The sequence below is a fragment of the Eublepharis macularius genome, chromosome 16 (assembly GCF_028583425.1).
Source record: "Eublepharis macularius isolate TG4126 chromosome 16, MPM_Emac_v1.0, whole genome shotgun sequence".
NCBI classification, from domain to species: Eukaryota; Metazoa; Chordata; class Lepidosauria; order Squamata; family Eublepharidae; genus Eublepharis; species Eublepharis macularius.
This window is the reverse complement of record NC_072805.1, coordinates 42,679,118-42,696,556: the sequence shown is the minus strand read 5'-3', so window position 1 is coordinate 42,696,556 and position 17,439 is coordinate 42,679,118. Positions and strand designations below refer to the sequence as shown.

The 17,439-nt window shown below is 43.5% G+C and overlaps 2 protein-coding genes across 2 annotated transcripts; both read right to left on the bottom strand.

Annotated features, from left to right (window-relative positions):
- Positions 1–1,013: 1,013 nt before the first annotated feature.
- On the bottom strand, positions 1,014–5,461 carry LOC129344101 (arylamine N-acetyltransferase, pineal gland isozyme NAT-10-like). Its single transcript, XM_055000600.1, has 2 exons — positions 5,335–5,461; positions 1,014–4,118 (listed from the first exon to the last, which is right to left on the bottom strand). Exon 2 carries the CDS (start codon positions 4,111–4,113, stop codon positions 3,241–3,243), a length of 873 nt encoding a protein of 290 aa, XP_054856575.1. The 5' UTR covers positions 4,114–4,118; positions 5,335–5,461; the 3' UTR covers positions 1,014–3,240.
- Positions 5,462–11,892: 6,431 nt separating this feature from the next.
- On the bottom strand, positions 11,893–15,996 carry LOC129344230 (arylamine N-acetyltransferase, pineal gland isozyme NAT-3-like). Its single transcript, XM_055000787.1, has 2 exons — positions 15,928–15,996; positions 11,893–12,791 (listed from the first exon to the last, which is right to left on the bottom strand). The coding sequence occupies exon 2, from the start codon at positions 12,769–12,771 to the stop codon at positions 11,893–11,895; it is 879 nt and encodes a 292-aa protein (XP_054856762.1). The 5' UTR covers positions 12,772–12,791; positions 15,928–15,996.
- Between the last annotated feature and the right edge of the window lie 1,443 nt (positions 15,997–17,439).

Below are 17,439 nucleotides of genomic sequence, written 5' to 3'. Positions count from 1 at the left end.
GCGGAGGAGTGGGGAATCAAAGCCGGCTCTCCAGATTAGATAAAACCATGAATTTTAATTGACGAGCAATGAAGAACAAAGGCCATGTACCTGAGCTTTACATAAAGGTAACCGTTTTGGTGACCACTGATCACTCTTTTAAAAGTGCAACCTACAGAACTTTAGCTGATTTCAATGCACAAGCAGATTAAGAAGTTTGGCAGGGAAAGGACTGAAAGCTAGCAGGGTCATGATATATTAGCCAGTATGAGAGCTGGCATGGGGCAGAGATTAGTGTCAGACTAGGACCTGGGACGAACAATTTGAATCTCTGCTATGCCATAGAAGCTTGCTAGGTGACCATGGGCCTATCATAATCTCCCAGCCTAACTTACCTCACAAGTATTGTCGGAGGCTTTCACGGCCGGAGAACGATGGTTGTGGGTTTTCCGGGCTGTATTGCTGTGGTCTTGGCATTGTAGTTCCTGACGTTTTGCCAAGACCACAGCAATACAGCCCAGAAAACCCACAACAACTACCTCACAAGGTTGTTGTGGACATAAAGTGGAGGAGGGTAGAATAGTGTAGTAAGTCACTTTGGGTCCCAGGTAAGAAAAGTGGGATAAAATCTTTTTAAAAAATAACAAGCATTAGCCAAGGTGAGCTAGGAAGAAAAGAACTAACCCTTCCCTATATAGTAATTTTACTTCACAGGAACTACAGTTTAAATCCCCAAAGAGCCATAAAGTTCAGTGTTGGACATTGGACCGGTTACATTGCTTTGCCTTAAGCAACCTCACACGGTTGTTAAACATTTTCCCCTCCTGTTTTTTACCCCTGTGTGCTAGATAAAGAAATATGACAGATTATTTAGTCTTTTCTTTCCAAGAAATCAGTTTATAAACACAGTAAATGAATAGCTGAAGTTGCCCCTCTGGTTCAACCAGCATGCCATTCACTATTTAAAGTCTGTGCTCATATATTACCAGCACTACACCATTTTAATACATTTATAAAATTGAGACACACACCTGTTAATTTTTTAAATTTGCTGACTTTATTTGTTGCTGTTGGAAAGACCACAGTTTAGCAATCAGAGCTCCAAGCGACTGGCAGCCAAAAATACCTGAATCTCAATAAGGACTAGAAACCCAGCCCCCCAAATCAAAGCTTGGTGTGTCGTAAGCCACATATACAAATGCCACATCTATAAAGCACAGCATTTTCTGATAGCTTTGGAAAATCTTAAACAATGATTTTAAATAACAGCTCATTACAGAATGAAAGGGGGGGGGGGAGGAATACAGAGTGATGTGATGTTGCTTTCTTATAATGGGTGATGGAAAAATAGAACTAGCGTCACCAATGAATTTGTGAAGTAAATGGAGATTCAAATGAAAGCCTCTGTAAATATTGGATTGTGTAATTAAAATTACATCAGTAATCTTCCATGTTTTGCAGATAAAGGCTTCACGAAGGATACTCATTCCTCACTCACTTCATTAAACACTGTGTTTGGTGAAAGCATGTGCTCTCACAAACAGGGCCGGCGCATCCGTGGAGGCGGTGCCAGCAGCCGCCTCAAGTGCTGACCAGGGGTGGGGGCGCGCGCTGCGGAGCTGGCGGCGGCAGCGCTGGCGACTGAGCAGGAGGTCTGGGAAGCCACCCGTGTGCCGCCTGTTGCGCCTGGCCCGCAGCTCAGCTGCTGCAGCCCCCCAGCCCTCCCACTCAGCTGTCCCGCACTGCCACTGCCACCAGCATGTGCTCCCAGCCAGGCGCAGCAGCTGCGGGCCAGGCGGCTGGGGCGGTGCGTGGAGCAACTGAGCATGAGGGTTGGGAGAACGCACGTGCGCCACCCCTGCCATGCCTGTGCCCGTCCAGGAGCACATGCTGACAGTGGCAGCGCAGGTCAACTGACCAGGCAGCCTCCCAGTCCTCCCACTCAGTCGTCCCATGCTGCTGCCACCACCGCCAGCACACAGCTGCGGGCCAGCCAGGCATGGCAGGCAGCCGGGATGGTGCGCAGCAACTGAGCGGGAGGGCTGGGAGGCCACCCACGCGCCAATGGAGTGGCCGGCTCACAGCAGCACACCCTGAATGATGACTTCATGCGCAGTGACATCATCACGCAGTCCGGGTGCTCACGCACACTTTTCGCGCGTGCACATCATGCAGGGCAGGTATCTGGCCTCAGGCGCCAGAAACCCTGGAACCGGCCCTGCTCACAAACCTGAGATGAGTATACTGTATTAAGTATTTTAACTGAATCAGCCCCTTCATGACATCTGTACAGAGTCTAGTAAAAAATATCAGCATTTGACTTTAGGGACAAGGAAGCCCTAGCCTAGCTGAAACTTAGACCATGTAGTTTTAAGTATATTGGCCGCTAATTTAGGCTGATGTATTTTCCTTTAAATTATAGCCCAGCCACTAGAGTTGCCATCTCCAATTCTTGGAGATTCAAGGGTGGAGCCTGGAGAGGGAAGAGTCTGGAGGAGGGAGGGAGCTCAACGGGGGATAACGCTTCCAAAGCAGCCATTTTCTCCAGGGGAACTGATCTTCATTGCCTGGAGATCGGTAGATCAAGATAGGTAGCCGTGTTAATCTGTCTGTAGCAGTAGAAAAGAGCAAGAGTCCAGCAGCACCTATAAGACTAATAAAATTTATGGCAGGGTATGAGCTTTCGTGAGTCACGGCTCACTTCTTCAATACCAGTGAGATGTGACTCACAAAAGCTCATACCCTATCACAAATTTTGGAGATCACTAGTAATTCTGGGAGATCTCCAGGTCCCATCTGGAGGTTGGCATCCCCACTGATCACACAGTCTCTTGTGGGTATGTGAGGAGCTGGCAGACATTGTCCACATTACTATTCAAAGTCAAATAAACCTTTTGGAATAGGCTGTCCATACAACATTTTCAGGGTGCCCATCAGAGAATATGCCCAGCTTTTTATTCAGTAAAAGATAATCGAATGTGAAATGCAGTCTCCTCTGTATAAGGGCTTAAATTCTTCAAAAATTAATTATTCAAAAAGAACTTTACCTTGTTTCAGTGTGCTTGTCAGCTTGCATCTATAAAGTTGTCAATGCCATTGAGAACACAATATGCAACTATCATATTCTGCAGATTGTGATCAGCGTGCCAGCATTTATTTTTGTTTATAATTTTTTTATTGCCATTTATTGAACATTGGATTGAGTGGATGGTAAAGCGTGTGGCAACAGTTTAGCTGTTTGCAAATATTGTCTTCTTCTTGTCAGATTGTATAGATTCCTTTGATGTTGATGGGAACAAGTTTGCTCTCCAGGTTGAGACCGAATTTCTCTCTCAGTGTTTTTTCCACCTCTTCGTCTTTCAGCGTTGTAAACTCCACCAGATCCACGTTCTCCTTGTAGTTGTATGTGGTCTCTGACAGGGTCAAGCCGATCAAAGCTCGGAATCCGTCCGCTGTTTGGAGGGTACAAATTGATTTCTTTGTAAATAAGGATTCTGGAGATGTCTGGAGATACGAACATTGGAATTGAAAATCTTCGACTGTCCGAGGCTCAAGGCTAAACAAATATATGTTCCTGCGATCTCGCTTCTCCAATAGGTCTGAGTTGGAGAAACTTTGATTGGGAATATATTGCTTCCTTCTTATTTTCTCATAGTACCAAATTCCATTGTCTTCCGTGAAGCGAAAGATTCCGGGTGTTTGAGGCTGGTCTTTGCCAGAAACCAGCTCCATTGGTTGCCACATTTGGTAGGAGACACCAAAGCCAGCATCTACGATATAGGCTGTGCCATCCACAACCACCTTCATGATAAGATGGGTCATGTGAGTAGCATAGACATTTAGCTGCGGGTTGTAAACATAGGCTCCCAAAATAGTAGTGTTGTATCCCAAGGTCTTTAGAACCCAGGCCAAAAGCTGGTTGTTCTCCATGCACCACCCTCCACGCTTTTTTTGGACAATTTTGGTATAGACCTGAGTCAGGTCCAAAGTAATTCTTTCCCCACAATGTATGCTGAGGTTTTCAAATGGAATCGCTCGTATGTGGTGCTGGAAGATGCCGGTTAATGTTGCCAAATCGAGTTTCTCAAGAGATCCTTTGTAGCCAGTTCTTGTGAAATACTCTTCTAGGTTCATCTTTCCTGGAAGGTGGACGTTAAAGAAACTAATTAAAAAGATGGCAGTGTGAAAAAGCCTTCTTGTACCTCCCTGCCAGCACAGACAGCGGTCTCTCTGAATGTTTTAAAGAGTGCAACTTCAGAGAAATTGCCTAAATGAGGCCAAGAACCACAGGAATGGAGATCTTTGGATCTCCTGAGTGATTGCTGAAGACCTTTTATAATAAACCTGCACATTATTTTCAACCCGCTCTGAGTGGGGTGCAGAACATGTGCGGAACATTTCTCCCTTTAACTCAGGTGTGGACGCTTGTGGTCCCTATGTAATTTTACCTTCCCCGTCCCACTGTAGTCCTATCATATGTTAATTAAGGTGTGGAAAAGGCCTTAAAAGTGTCCTTCACTAGGAAACCATCTTGTCTGTGTTTAATGGTATAGAAAAGATGTAATTGATTGATTATGGATTAGCAGCTAAGATTTGTCAGTGTTTAGTATAGTAACTTCTCACCTCTAATGCCTACAAAATAATATTTTGGGGGTTAGGGGAGTGCAATTAGCCTAAGGAGAGTATATTGAATGAACTATACTCTTGTAATAGTGAAATTCTATTATAGCCTAGTACATATAAATCCTCTACATGTTTGGATAACTTCCTAATTATCTGGATAAATGAAACCATCTTTTTAAAACACCCTTTTTCATATAGTTGATAATATATAAAAGTAAAAGCAGTCTCCTGTGCAAGCACCAAGTCATTACTGACCCATGGGACGATGTCGCATCACGACGTTTTCTTGGCAGACTTTTTTTTTTTGTTGTTACGGGGTAGTTTGCCATTGCCTTCCCCAGTCATCTACATTTTACCTCCAGGAAACTGGGTACTCATTTTACCAATCTCGGAAGGATGGGAAGGCTGAGTCAACCTTAAGCCGGCTACCTGAACCCGACTTCCACCAGGATCGAACTCAGGTCGTGAGCAGAGTTTGGGCTGCAGTACTGCAGCTTACCACTCTGCACCACGGGGCTCCTTTGATAATATAGAAATCCACAAAAATGTGGTTCATTTTAGAGTATTCCTATTGGTATAGCATTAGAGTTTTATTTTTGTTTTTTAATCTGGCTTCTCTCCCCTGTTTGACCTGAAATTGCCTCATAACACTACACAGTTTCTTCAAGAAGACAGGTTTTAATTAGGTTAATTACCTTATGAGTTTTTGGTTTTGTTTTTAAAGCAACTTACCAGCCGCAATAGTTAAATCACTGCTCTGCTGCTGGGATTTCTCTGTATCCTTCGACTGCAAAAGTAAAGTTAGATTATTTTCTGTAGTAATAACAGGATAACCAGTATTTTTCAGCTTCAGTTCTGAATCTCCTTAATTCTACAAATGGAAGCTTTTTTGTCTAACTTGGAACAGGAGCTTAAACGCCTCTGAAAGTGCAAAGTCCAGCTGAAATATCTGCACACATTGCATTTTCACTGATCTGTGAACTGATTAAACTTTGATTCTTAATATTTAAGGGGTAGCTTTATTTCCACATGATTTAACAAGGCAGAACAAGATTTCCTTAGGTTAATGTGGGAAAAATACTTCCATATTCAGAATGTACTTTGAATACGTGTGTGACGGACTGCACTTTACAGCAGGTTTTCACCATGCTGCAAAATCAGAGAGCTGGGAGGAAAAGGGTTAACTAGTTCCAGGCTGCTCCCTCTTTTCTGACTGATCAGTTAGAACCAGGTTGAAGGCAGTCAGTTGGTTTTTGACATGTTTTTTTGGAGTCAGTATCTAACAAGAAGGTCAAACAGATTTCCCTTTAGAGGAAAGGACTCTTTGGCCTCAACTGTAGTATTTGTCCTGGGGAAGAATTCTAAGAATTCAAATTCTAAATGTGAGCATAGGCTGCAGACACCAGAGAACTGGGAGTGTGTTTTGGTGAGAGCAATTGGGTTATCTTCTGAAGAGAAGAGTAATTCCTGCCCAGGTTCTAAGGTGGGAGGGTTATGTCTGAGAAGGACCCCTGGTCCGTTGTGAAGGGAAAGTGGTGTTGGACTAACTCCAGGAAACCTAAACTTTCATAGGAAACATTCTGAAGAAATATTTGTCTGTCATTTTACCTAACATATTCATTCAGCATCTGAAATCACTCAACTCTCCAAGACGTAAGGACAGATGGACTCACATTTTAGCTGTATCTGAAGAAGTGAACTGTGACTCATGAAAACCCATACCCTACCACAAATTTTGTTAACCTTATAGATGCTGCTGGTCTCTTGCTCTTTTCTACTGTAAAGAAACACTGTTGCTGTATCTAAATTACTTTGTAAAACACCTGTCACTGTTAAGAACCAAGATTATATGAAAATAAGCTGCAAGGATACTATTTTGCCTGTCACAAGAAGTGTATTCTGTAATACCAACAACATTTTACCTCAGCAGTTTCATCCCAACTACACTTACTCAATCCCTGCCTGTTAAAGAAAGTTGTTATTTCTTTTTGAATGTTATACAGTCTCTAGTGCCATTTCAAACAAACAGGAAGAGGGCTTTTTCCCTTCAAATTCCTGGGCTGGGATAAAAGCCAAAATTATATCTGCATGTCAGGGTGGAACAAACAGACTTTCAAAATCACACAAATTAATACACTAGTAGGGGCTGCTCAGTTAAAGCTGTAGAACTGAATCTTGGCAGGAAAATCTGCCTCACAGAGGGGAGCGTGAATGGAGGTCCACCATAATGTGAAATACCCAGAACTCCAAGGGGGTTCTAGCCACACATGTCTTGAAGATCTGACCATATCATATATTACAGGCCACCTTTGAAACTGAGAAAAATTTGAAAGGGTGATATGAGACTCTGATGGTCAAAGAAATTATTTTTTTTAAAAAAAATACCTATGCAAACCAAGTCTCGGGGAGATCTTTGAATCTGACTTTAAAACCCTAAACAACCTGGAACTAGAATACTTTAATAGGGTTGCCAGTTCCGGATTGGAAAATTCCTGGAGATTTCAGGGTTGGAGCTTGAGGAGGATACAATTTGGAGAGGGGAGGGAGCCCAGCAGGGTAGAATGCCTTAGAGTCTATCCTCCCAAGCAGCCATTTTCTGTGGCCTGAAGGACTAGTTGTAATTCTGCAAGATCTCCAGCCATTACCTGGTTGTTGGCAACCCTCACAGGAACCATGTCTTGAACCCTACCCCATTACTGAAAACTTTGTAGGCATGCAATTGAAACCAAAGCCTTTGGAGTGATCATAGTTGTCCATTCTTTTATCCAGAGTTTTCAGGATGCACCCCTTTTCTAGAAGCATTCCCAGGTTCTAGTTTTGGCTGACTTCAATTTTTAGGTGTTAGCCATTAAAAAAAAAAAAAGATCAAATGATGATTCAAGATTGAGAAATAAAAACAGACAACAAAAGTTAAGTCAATTGATTTGTGAAAGAAGAATCTTAACACTGCCAAGAGTACTGAAAGAGCTTGTGTGGCATAGTGCCTTAGAGTGTCAAACTAGGATCTGGGGTGACTGGATTTGAATTCACTGGTCAGCCATGGAAGCCAACCGGGAGACTTCGGGCCTGTCGCAATCTCTCAGCCTAACCTACCTCATAGAGCTGTTTTGAAGATTAAGTGGAAGAGAGGAGAATGATATGAAAAGCCACTTTGGGTCCCTGATCAGAGAGAAAGGTGGGATATAAATAAAAAATAAGTAAATACCTATCCTATCCCAAAGCCAGTTCTGAAGTCTGTAGGCATATTGTTAAAAAAGCAGCCAGATTACAATCATAAACATAGCTCCAGAGGAGTTAGCCATGTTAGTCTGTAGTCGAAAAATAGTAGAGTCCAGTAGCACCTTTAAGACTAACCCACTTTATTGTAGCATAAGCTTTCGAGAACCACAGTTCTCTGCGTCAGATGCAAGATCTGACAAAGAGAGCTGTGGTTCTCAAAAGCTTATGCTACAATAAAGTGGGTTAGTCTTAAAGGTGCTACTGGACTCTTTACAATCATAAACATGTTTGCCAACTAATTTAAATAGTCAATGGTATGTAAATATTTGCAACAGTCAAAGCAAAGTTAGACACATTTTAACCAAGTTTATTTTCTGTAACGAACTGAAATGCTCTTTGGTGTTGGTTTGACCAGTGTTTGCAGTTGTTTTTTTTAAAAAAGAGAAAGAACTTGTCCTACATAGGCCGATTCCGCACACGTTGGATAATGCACTTTCAATACACTTTATCAATCGCTTGAGGTGGATTTTTTGTTCCGCACACAAAAAGATCCGTTCCAGATGATCTATAAAGAGGATTGGAAGTGCATTACCCAACGTGTGCAGAATCACTCATAGAGATACTATCGTCCAGGCGGTGCTCTTGGATCTCAAATTATAACTGATCTCCAGACTACGGAGAGCAGTTCCCCTGAAGGAAATGGCAGCTTTGGAGGGTGGGACTGTATGAAATTATACTAGGCTGAGATCCCTCCCTTTCCCAAACCCCAAACTCCACCCTCAAATCTCCAGGAATTTTCTAAACCAGAGTTGGCAACTTTAGTTCCACCCCTTTTCCAAACTGGCAAAAGAGAAAATACACTGGAAAATCTGGACCGTGAGGTCTGTTAGCATGTGTGATTAATCTGAAGAGCTGTTTGTTTTGGAATGGATTTCTTCCCCCAGAAAGACATTGATATTCTTCCGTTCATATCAAGGATGCCCACACATGTGACCTGCCAAGATAAATTCAGTCCATAAGTCATGTGGGCTAGTCTACCAAAGATCAGTAAATCTTGCACCATTGGTAGGGGTTAGAATGTCGGAGTAAGAAACCCAGGTTCAGATCTCCCCTCTGCCATGGAAGCTCGCCATAGGCACACGCAGCCTAACCTAGCCAGTTTGGGGTAGTGGTTAAGAGCGGCAGGACTCTAATCTGGAGAGCCGGGTTTGATTCCTCACTCCTCTGCTTGAAGCCATCTGGGTGACCTTGGGTCAGTCACAGCTCTCTCAGAGCTCTCTCAGCCCCACCCACCTCACAGGGTGTTTTGTTGTGGGAATAATAATAACATACTTTGTAAACCTTTCTGAGTGGAAGTTAAATCTAATGTTTTTGTGTTTTTTTTGCTGCTGCTGCTGCTTACAGTGTTAATGTGAGAATCAAATGAAGAGAGAAGAATAAAGTCAGCCACTCCGGATTCACACAGGAGAGAGAGGCCAGATATAAATGAAAGAAATAAGAAAATAGAATTCTTATCTGGGCTTTAGATCTGTTCCTTTGTCAAAGGTATAACTCTCCTTTTCACCCTCAGTTCCACCAAGCACTCTCTGTCTATCACATGTTATACCTTGCTGAATTAAAACTGGTCTCCAGGCCACAGAGATCAGTTCACCTGGAGAAAATGGCTGCTTGGAAGTGTGGACTAGAGATGGGCATGGAACCCCCCCCCCAAAAAAAAGGAACCAGGAGGTTCGTGGTTCGCGGGTTTCATGAACCACGAACCACGAACCACAGAACTAGACCAGTTACAACTTAAGAACCAGTTCATGGTTCGTGGGGGTTAAATGCCCCTTTCAGGCCTTAACAGCAGCATGGAAAGGGGCATTTAACAGTTTAAAGAGCCCTTTCCTGCCTTGCAAGCGGCAGGTCCCTTTAAACTATCAGCTGGCAGGCAGCAAGGGGGATCCCCCCTCACTGCCTGCCAGCTGATAATTTAAAGGGACCTGCTGGTGGCAGGGGCCTTTAATCTGCCCAAACTCCAGCCCCCCCTAGGGAAATGGCCATTTAAACTGCCCCTGTAAATATGACCCAACGAACCAGTATAAGGTTCGTGGAAGTTCCGTGAAAATGAGCTTCCATGAACCCTGGTTCGCGAACCCCGAACTGGCCTGATTCATGGGTTTTTTTTAGTTGTATTTAGGTTTGTGCCAATCTCTAGTGTGGACTCTGTGGCATTATACCCCGCTGAGTTCTATCCCCTCCCCAAACGCTGCCCTCTCCCAGTTTCCCTTCCAAGGTCTCTAGGAATTTCCCAACCTGGAGCTGGCAACCTACACTGATATCAAAGTTCTGCGCCTGGGATCAGAGGACCTTCAAAAATGATGTGGAGGCAAAGCAGGAACCTGCATCAGGAGAGAGAACTGGGAAGAAATGTCCTCTTCTTTCCTCCACGAACGGCAGTCTGCACCTTGGGATCTAGAACAAAAATGCTTGCTTATGTCCTGCACCGTTTTGGCAAAGAGAAGTTATTTTGCATTTAGTGTGGGGAGGCATTTTCCTTAAAAGAACATAGAAATACTGCAATTCAGAATATGTATAACAATAATGGTTGCCAGCTACAGACTCTTTGAACATATGAAGCTGCCATACCGTATAAGACCAGCAGTATTCTGGGAGACCCTGTATTCTGGTAGAAGTTCTCCAAAATCTCAGGAAGATTAAATTCTCAACCTTTCCACCTGGATTCTTTTAAAACTGGAAATTCCAAGTACTGAACCAAAGCCACTGAGGTGTAGTGGTTAGATTGTTGGAGAAGGGGAAAGATGACCAAGATTCGATTCTCCACTATGCCACGGCACTTTGCTGAGTGAACTTGGGCCAGTCACGTGCTCTCAGACTAACCTACCTCACATAGGTTTTGTGAAGTTAAAATGGAGGAAAGGAGATGTTGGGTACCGCTGGGAAGAAAGGCAGAGTTTAAAAGAATAACATACAAATAAAAGAAAACATGGGACCACATGCATGCAAATTTATCTGGCCTACCTCTGAACTGTGTCCTCAAGACACCCCAGAGTGGCTGACTCTACGCTTTTCACTTTTTACTATGAAGATCAAGCATTCTCTCTTCTCTACTATTACAAATATGAGGAGCCCCGTGGCGCAAAGTGGTAAGCTGCAGTACTGTAGTCCAAGCTCTGGTCATGACCTGAGTTTGATCCTAGTGGAAGCTGGGTTCAGGTAGCTGGCTCAAGGTTGACTCAGCCTTCCATCCTTCCGAGGCCGGTAAAATGAGTACCCAGTTTCCTGGGGGTAAAATGTAAATGACTGGGGAAGGCAATGACAAGCCACCCCGTAACAGTGCTATGACGTCTATTCATGGGTCAGTAATGACTCAGTGATTGCACCTTTACCTTACCTACTATTACAAATGGACAAAACAGTAATTCGGCAGCAGTGTGAATACATTTACTATTTATTTCTTAAAAGTACTTCCATACCACCTTTCCATTCCAGTTCAAAGCAGGTCACGGTAACATCAAATGGAAATGCCATAAAACTTGTTCCCTTAAAACATGCCTTTAAAAGCATACACAAGAGCTTAAAACATCCGAGAGCGATGTAAAGTTCTGTGAAACAGCTCAGCTTTCTAGGCTGTTTGCAAAGAGAACAATGAAGAAGCAGCCTGTCCATGAAGGAAAACATTTGATCGAAGTGGTTATCGCTGTGTACGTTAATCCTGTTTGGAGCCTCTGCAGAAAAGCCATTAGGTGTGCAATTGAGCTTGCCGAAGCAGATTTTATAATTTTCAGATTGCAAGTTACCTACTACATTAAAACACTGAATCAAAGGACTCTGCTGATCTTATCGAGTTCCGTTGTGCCTCCCTTAAAGTTCCTGAGACATTTTGCTCAAGCGAAATTCATCTTTGGAACTTGCTTTAAGCATAATTGGATGACAATTTAGGAGAATATAAAAGCCCCGTAAGAAATCACGCTGTTTTCTTTCTTCCATCATAATTCCTTGCCCAGGTAAGATTTTCAAAAAATTGCTCTGAAAGTACATTTTAGCTGAAATATGGCTCTGCATTTGTAGCTAAGTCCTGGCCACCAAGCTGATATTACTAGGGGCAAACTTCTTGTTTAATTTGATATTGAACCGCTCCTGTAATGTTTTCTCCACTTCTTCATCGGAAAGGGTGGTCTGTTCTATCAGATCCATGTTGTCTTTGTAATTATATCTGGCTTCAATGAATGTCCAGCCAATCAAAACCTGAAAGCCATTGGTCGTCTGGAGGCTACAGATTGACTTCTTAACAAACAAGGAATCGGGTGATGTTTGGAGATTCATATTCTGGGTCTGGAATTCTTCTATCGTTCTTGGCTGCAGAGTAAAAGAGAAAATTTTCTTGCAGACCAGAGCTTCTGGGGCGTCATAGAAGAGAGATCTGTTGTCAGAATGGGCCTTGTATGGTCTGCGTTTTATTTTGTGGAAATACCACACCCCGTTGTCTTCCGTGAGGCGAAAGATGCCTGGTGTCTGTGGTTGGTCCTTCCCAGAAACCAGTTCCACTGGTTGCCACATCTGGTAGGCTACCCCGAAGCCTCCGTCAACGATGTAGGCTTTTCCATCAATGACCACTTTCAACAGGAGATGGTTCATATCTTTCCCATATTTATTGTGATGAGGGTGGTAAACATAGGACCCCAAAAGGCTGATCTCATAGCCCATTGTCTGAAAGGCCCAGAACAAAAGAAGGTTGTTCTCAAGGCACCATCCGCCCCGGTGGTTCTTCACAATTTTCTTGTAGATTGTGTCCAGATCCAACGTGATGGCTTCTCCACAGTGCACGCTGAGATTTTCATATGGCACTGATCGGATGTGGCATTGCAAGACTGCTGTCAAGGTTTCCAAATCCATTTTTTCTTGAGGACCCTTGTAGGAAATCCTTGTTAAATATCCCTGAAGATTCATGGCACTCCGTGGTTCTCCACCTACAGAAAGAGTGAAATACATAGTTGGATTATGGTGTGTTTCAAGTCACTTATTTGCATCTGTTCTATTTCATAGTCTTGTAAAATGAACAAACCCCACTACGTGCATGGCAAATATAATCTAGAGATGAGAGGATTTCACTGGATTCTGTTTCCATTTAACGAGGAGAATTCCTTCAATTACCTCTTGAATGGAAAACTTCAGTTTCATCCTTCCAGTTTGGTTTGTAATCTCCCCCCAACTCCATGTTATCAATGCACACATGTGATAAAACACTGCTCCCACCTTATGATCCCATGCAGGGCTTTTTTTCAGCAAGAACGCGGTGGAACGGAGTTCTGGCACCTCTTAAAAATGGTCACATGGCCGGTGACCCCCACCTCCTGATCTCCAGACAGAGGGGAGTTTAGATTGCCCTCTGCGCCAAGCCAAGTGGTGCGGAGGGCAATCTAAACTCCCCTCTGTCTGGAGATCAGGGGGCAGGGCCACCGGCCATGTGACCATTTTCGCCGAGGGTGATTTAAACTTTAAAAAACTCCCCCCTTGTTCCAGCTGACCCAAAATGATGTCATTGTACTGTCTTGAGTTCCACCACTGAGTTCCACCACCTCTTTTCCCAGAAAAAAAGCCCTGATCCTATGTGATCCTACACTAAGGGCCAAGCTACAAGTGATGAGTGACATTTGAAGGGCAAGTGATCGAGTGGAGCGCAAGTGGAGCGCAAGTGAACAGGGAGGAATGCATATGAGTCTGTTCACTTGCCGTTCAAGTGTCATTCGTCACTTGCAGCTTGGCCCTAACAGTGCAATCCTAAGCAGAGTTACTCCAGTCTAAGCCCACTGATTACATTTTTTTGCAACATCTTACCCATCTGCAAATGTTCAAGGATCTGGGGCAACTAAGAGATAATGAGCACTGGCAACTGTGTGCTGAGAGCTCCTGTACAAACAAGGGATGTTAAAAAAGCCTGGGAGGGGGGGATGAAAGTACAGGAATGACCCCATGCACGCTGCTGATCAGACCAAAGAGTGGACCCGAGGTGGGGAGCAAAGAAGACATCTCAGCAACCTGCCCTGAACTGATCCCAAATAAACTCCATGCTACGGACTAATGAAACACAATACAAAGTTTATTTGTAACAATGTTTAATTGTCTGATACGTAAATGCTGTGCGAAAGGAGAGGAGAGGCTAAACAGCTGTAAACAATTTACAAGCAGGCTAAGAAGTCGTAGGTTTGCTGTGTGCGGGCAACTTGTGAAACGCGACTCTGAGGAAGGCATTGAAACACATGGCAAAACCGGATGTGCATAGGTCGTGATACACAAGGACTGAAGACTGATAATTGTGGAGAGAATATTTCCTGTATATTTTGAATTATTTTGGTTTGTGGTTATATGTCTGCCTGTACATCTACCTTTATGTATTAGACGGTCCAGCACTGTTACAAGTAAACTCTGTACTGTGTTTCAGTAGTCCATAGCACGGTGTTTATTTGGTCCTTCTAACGTTCACACCGTGGACCAGTTGTGCATAAAATGGATTGATCCAAGGCAGGAAAAAGTGGAGGATGTGCACCATATGAGGTGGGTCGCAGTGGCACTAGCATGAGTAGACTGGAGTGCACCTTTCCTCTCCAAAACAGCAACATACAAGGTACACAAGGCATGCTTACAAATTGTGTCTTCTCTAGTAGCACCATCTACTCGCATTCATCCTGCAACATGTTTCTGGTGGCCATCAAAGCCAAGTGGCCCTAGTCCGAGTTGCGGAAGCAGCAAATCACCAGCCACCTTCAGCTCAGCCTGGTGTGGCCGGGTGGGACTGCAAACATATGAAGCCTGTCATTCCACTGATCCATCAAGATAAATATTATCTCCTCTGGCTGGTAGTGGCTCTCCAGAATCTCATAGGTCACATCTCCTATTCCCTGATCCTATTGACTGAGAGCCGAACCACACGATATGAATTACACGCAAATGACATGAAAACTTACTTACACGTGTTCCAACATTGTTTTCAACTACACATGTCAGGACTGCAGGACCTCCATCGAACCCATGTTTGCGGTGGCACGGGTTTTCTCCACGTACCTCCAAGATATCCCATCATGCATCTCCACTTTGCACAGATAGGAAGCAGAAGATATAGGAAATAAGGATGCTCTGCATTGCCAACTTACTGATCGTGACTGCGTACACGCACCGTCGCAGCTACACTGGAGCAGAAAATTTTGAATGCGTGCCTGGACCAGGACACGGGCTCATCGATAGAATGCTGGACATGGGCATTTGGGGTAAGACAGGACTCCTGACACTTGCTCAGTCTCATGTAATTCGTATCGTGTGGTTCGACTCTGAATATCACAAGGACTGAACCTGGGAAATCCCTGCTTGCAAACCAGATGCTCTACCTCTGAACCACCCCCCTGTCTTCTTTTCTCTGATTATCCCTCTGGGGAAATTACAGGTGACTTCAATTCCAAATCTGCTGTAGCACAAAAAAATATCAAAACCAATGAACTATGCTTAACACATGGTGTCCTTTTAGGAACTAAGATCAGACAACTCAAAACTCGAAAACCTGGAGAGAAATTTGGATCAAGAGAATTTCGGGAGCAATCCTACTCTAATCTAATGCTCCGTGTGTACAGGTGATCGCTTCTGCTGAACTTAATTTTCAAAGCTCCCCAACAGTTTTCCGGCAGCAATTTTAAACTTGAGAGTTTTTAAAAGCAACTTTTAAATGTATTTATCTGTTCCTGGAGGATATTTCTTCATTCAGGTGCAAATCAAACATGACACTGGAAATTATGTGAATGGAAACCTCAGTGTTTAATTCTTTAATTCAATCGTTAGATGCACGGAGCCCATTTCCAAACAGGTCCATGGCACAAAGGAAGATTAATTATTCCCCTGCCTTCTAAAACTTCATGTTCCCTTGATCTATTATCTCCCCGTTTGTATCTCTCAAACCTAAGGGTACCTTGTCCTCAAGTTTGTCACACACTAAAAGAAGAGATCTCAGCCAGTCTCAAGTTGTTTCCTCTCGCCATTTTTTAAAACAAACTTTCCTCCCATTTTTGTTCTCACGCTGTCAATTCAGCATCACTAACTGCCACTATAAAAGTGCCTTACCTGGATATTTCTGTTCCTGTTTTGTTTATGCTTGCTCGGATACACCGCCTGGATCTTGTCTCGAGGAGTTCCAATGGTCCCCAAAACCTCACCTGTCTTCTAGAAATTCCTCTCCATTCAGTTTTCTCCATCAAAAAGTGATCAGGTAAATGAAGGTGGAGTCCTACAGCATTACCTTTTTCCAAAAGAAGAAGAAAAGAAACCCTTAGCTAAGCCAGCTTTCAACCCTCTCTGATTAGTAAATACCGATCACGGTAATTTTCCAGTATGGGCTTGGTCTCATTCTTTTAATTGTTTTTTTTCTTCCAAAGTTACTTTAGTTACCAGTTCATTCTGAGGGTGCTCAAAGTGCCCTCAGTATGGAAGAAGTACAAATAGTGAGGTCTTTCTCCTACTGCCTCTTGAGTGCTTTATGGAAAATAACTTACAATTCGGAGCTGAAGATAGTATCTCTCTGGTATACTTTTTAACAGCCCTCTTCATGCACTCAGCCTCCCTGCAAACACATACTCTGAAGGCTGTTTTTTTCCTGCTCCTAACAGTAGCTCTTTTCAGATTCCCTAAGCAGATGGAATAAAGACAAGAGTTTTTCCTTTGTTAAATAATGCTGATTCTCCCAAGTACTTGTCCAGAAGTGCTTGTAAAAAACCAGTGGTACAATAAAAGAGTACATTTTTTATTAAACCTAGAACATCTGTGTAGTGTTGCAAAAATATTATAGAATAGCTCCACCACATTCAACAGACCTCACTACCTGCGTATGTGGTTGTGAGGCTATGGACGGAAAGGAAGCAGTAAGCAGACATTTTCTTTCCCGTGTGAGCATTTTCATGTGTTGCAGAATGACATCAAGATATCTCTCTTTTTTGCCATCAAATTGCAGCCAACTTATGGTGACCCCTCAAGGAGTTTCAAGGTCACAGATGTTCAGAGGCAGTTTGCCATTGCCGGCCTCTGCGTAGCGACCCATCCAATCACTAACCAAGGCCGACCCTGCTTAGTTTTCTAGATCTGACAAGATCGGGCTAGCATGGGCCACCCAGGTCAACAACAACAACAACAACAACATTTGATTTATATACCATCCTTCAGGACAACTTAATGCCCACTCAGAGCGGTTTACAAAGTATGCCATTATTATCCCCACAACCAAACACCCTGTGAGGTGGGTGGGGATGAGAGAGCTCCAGAGAACTGTGACTAGCCCAAGGTCACCCAGATGGCTTCAAGCGGAGGAGTGGGGACTCAAACCAGTCTCTCCAGATTAGAGTCCCGCGCTCCTAACCACTACACCAAACTGGCTCTCAAGACCAAGATGTATCTTCTGGACACCTTACGAAGAGCATGGAAATCATAATTACTATATGTTATAGAGATAACGTTTCTAGGAAAAAACGTCTACCACATTTTCCTTCAAATGTAAAATCTGGACAGCATCATAGTAGGAAGAGGTACCCAAAAACAGTGCAGAAAAACGTGTGCAACTGGGGTCTGAGTTCTGGCAAGGACCCA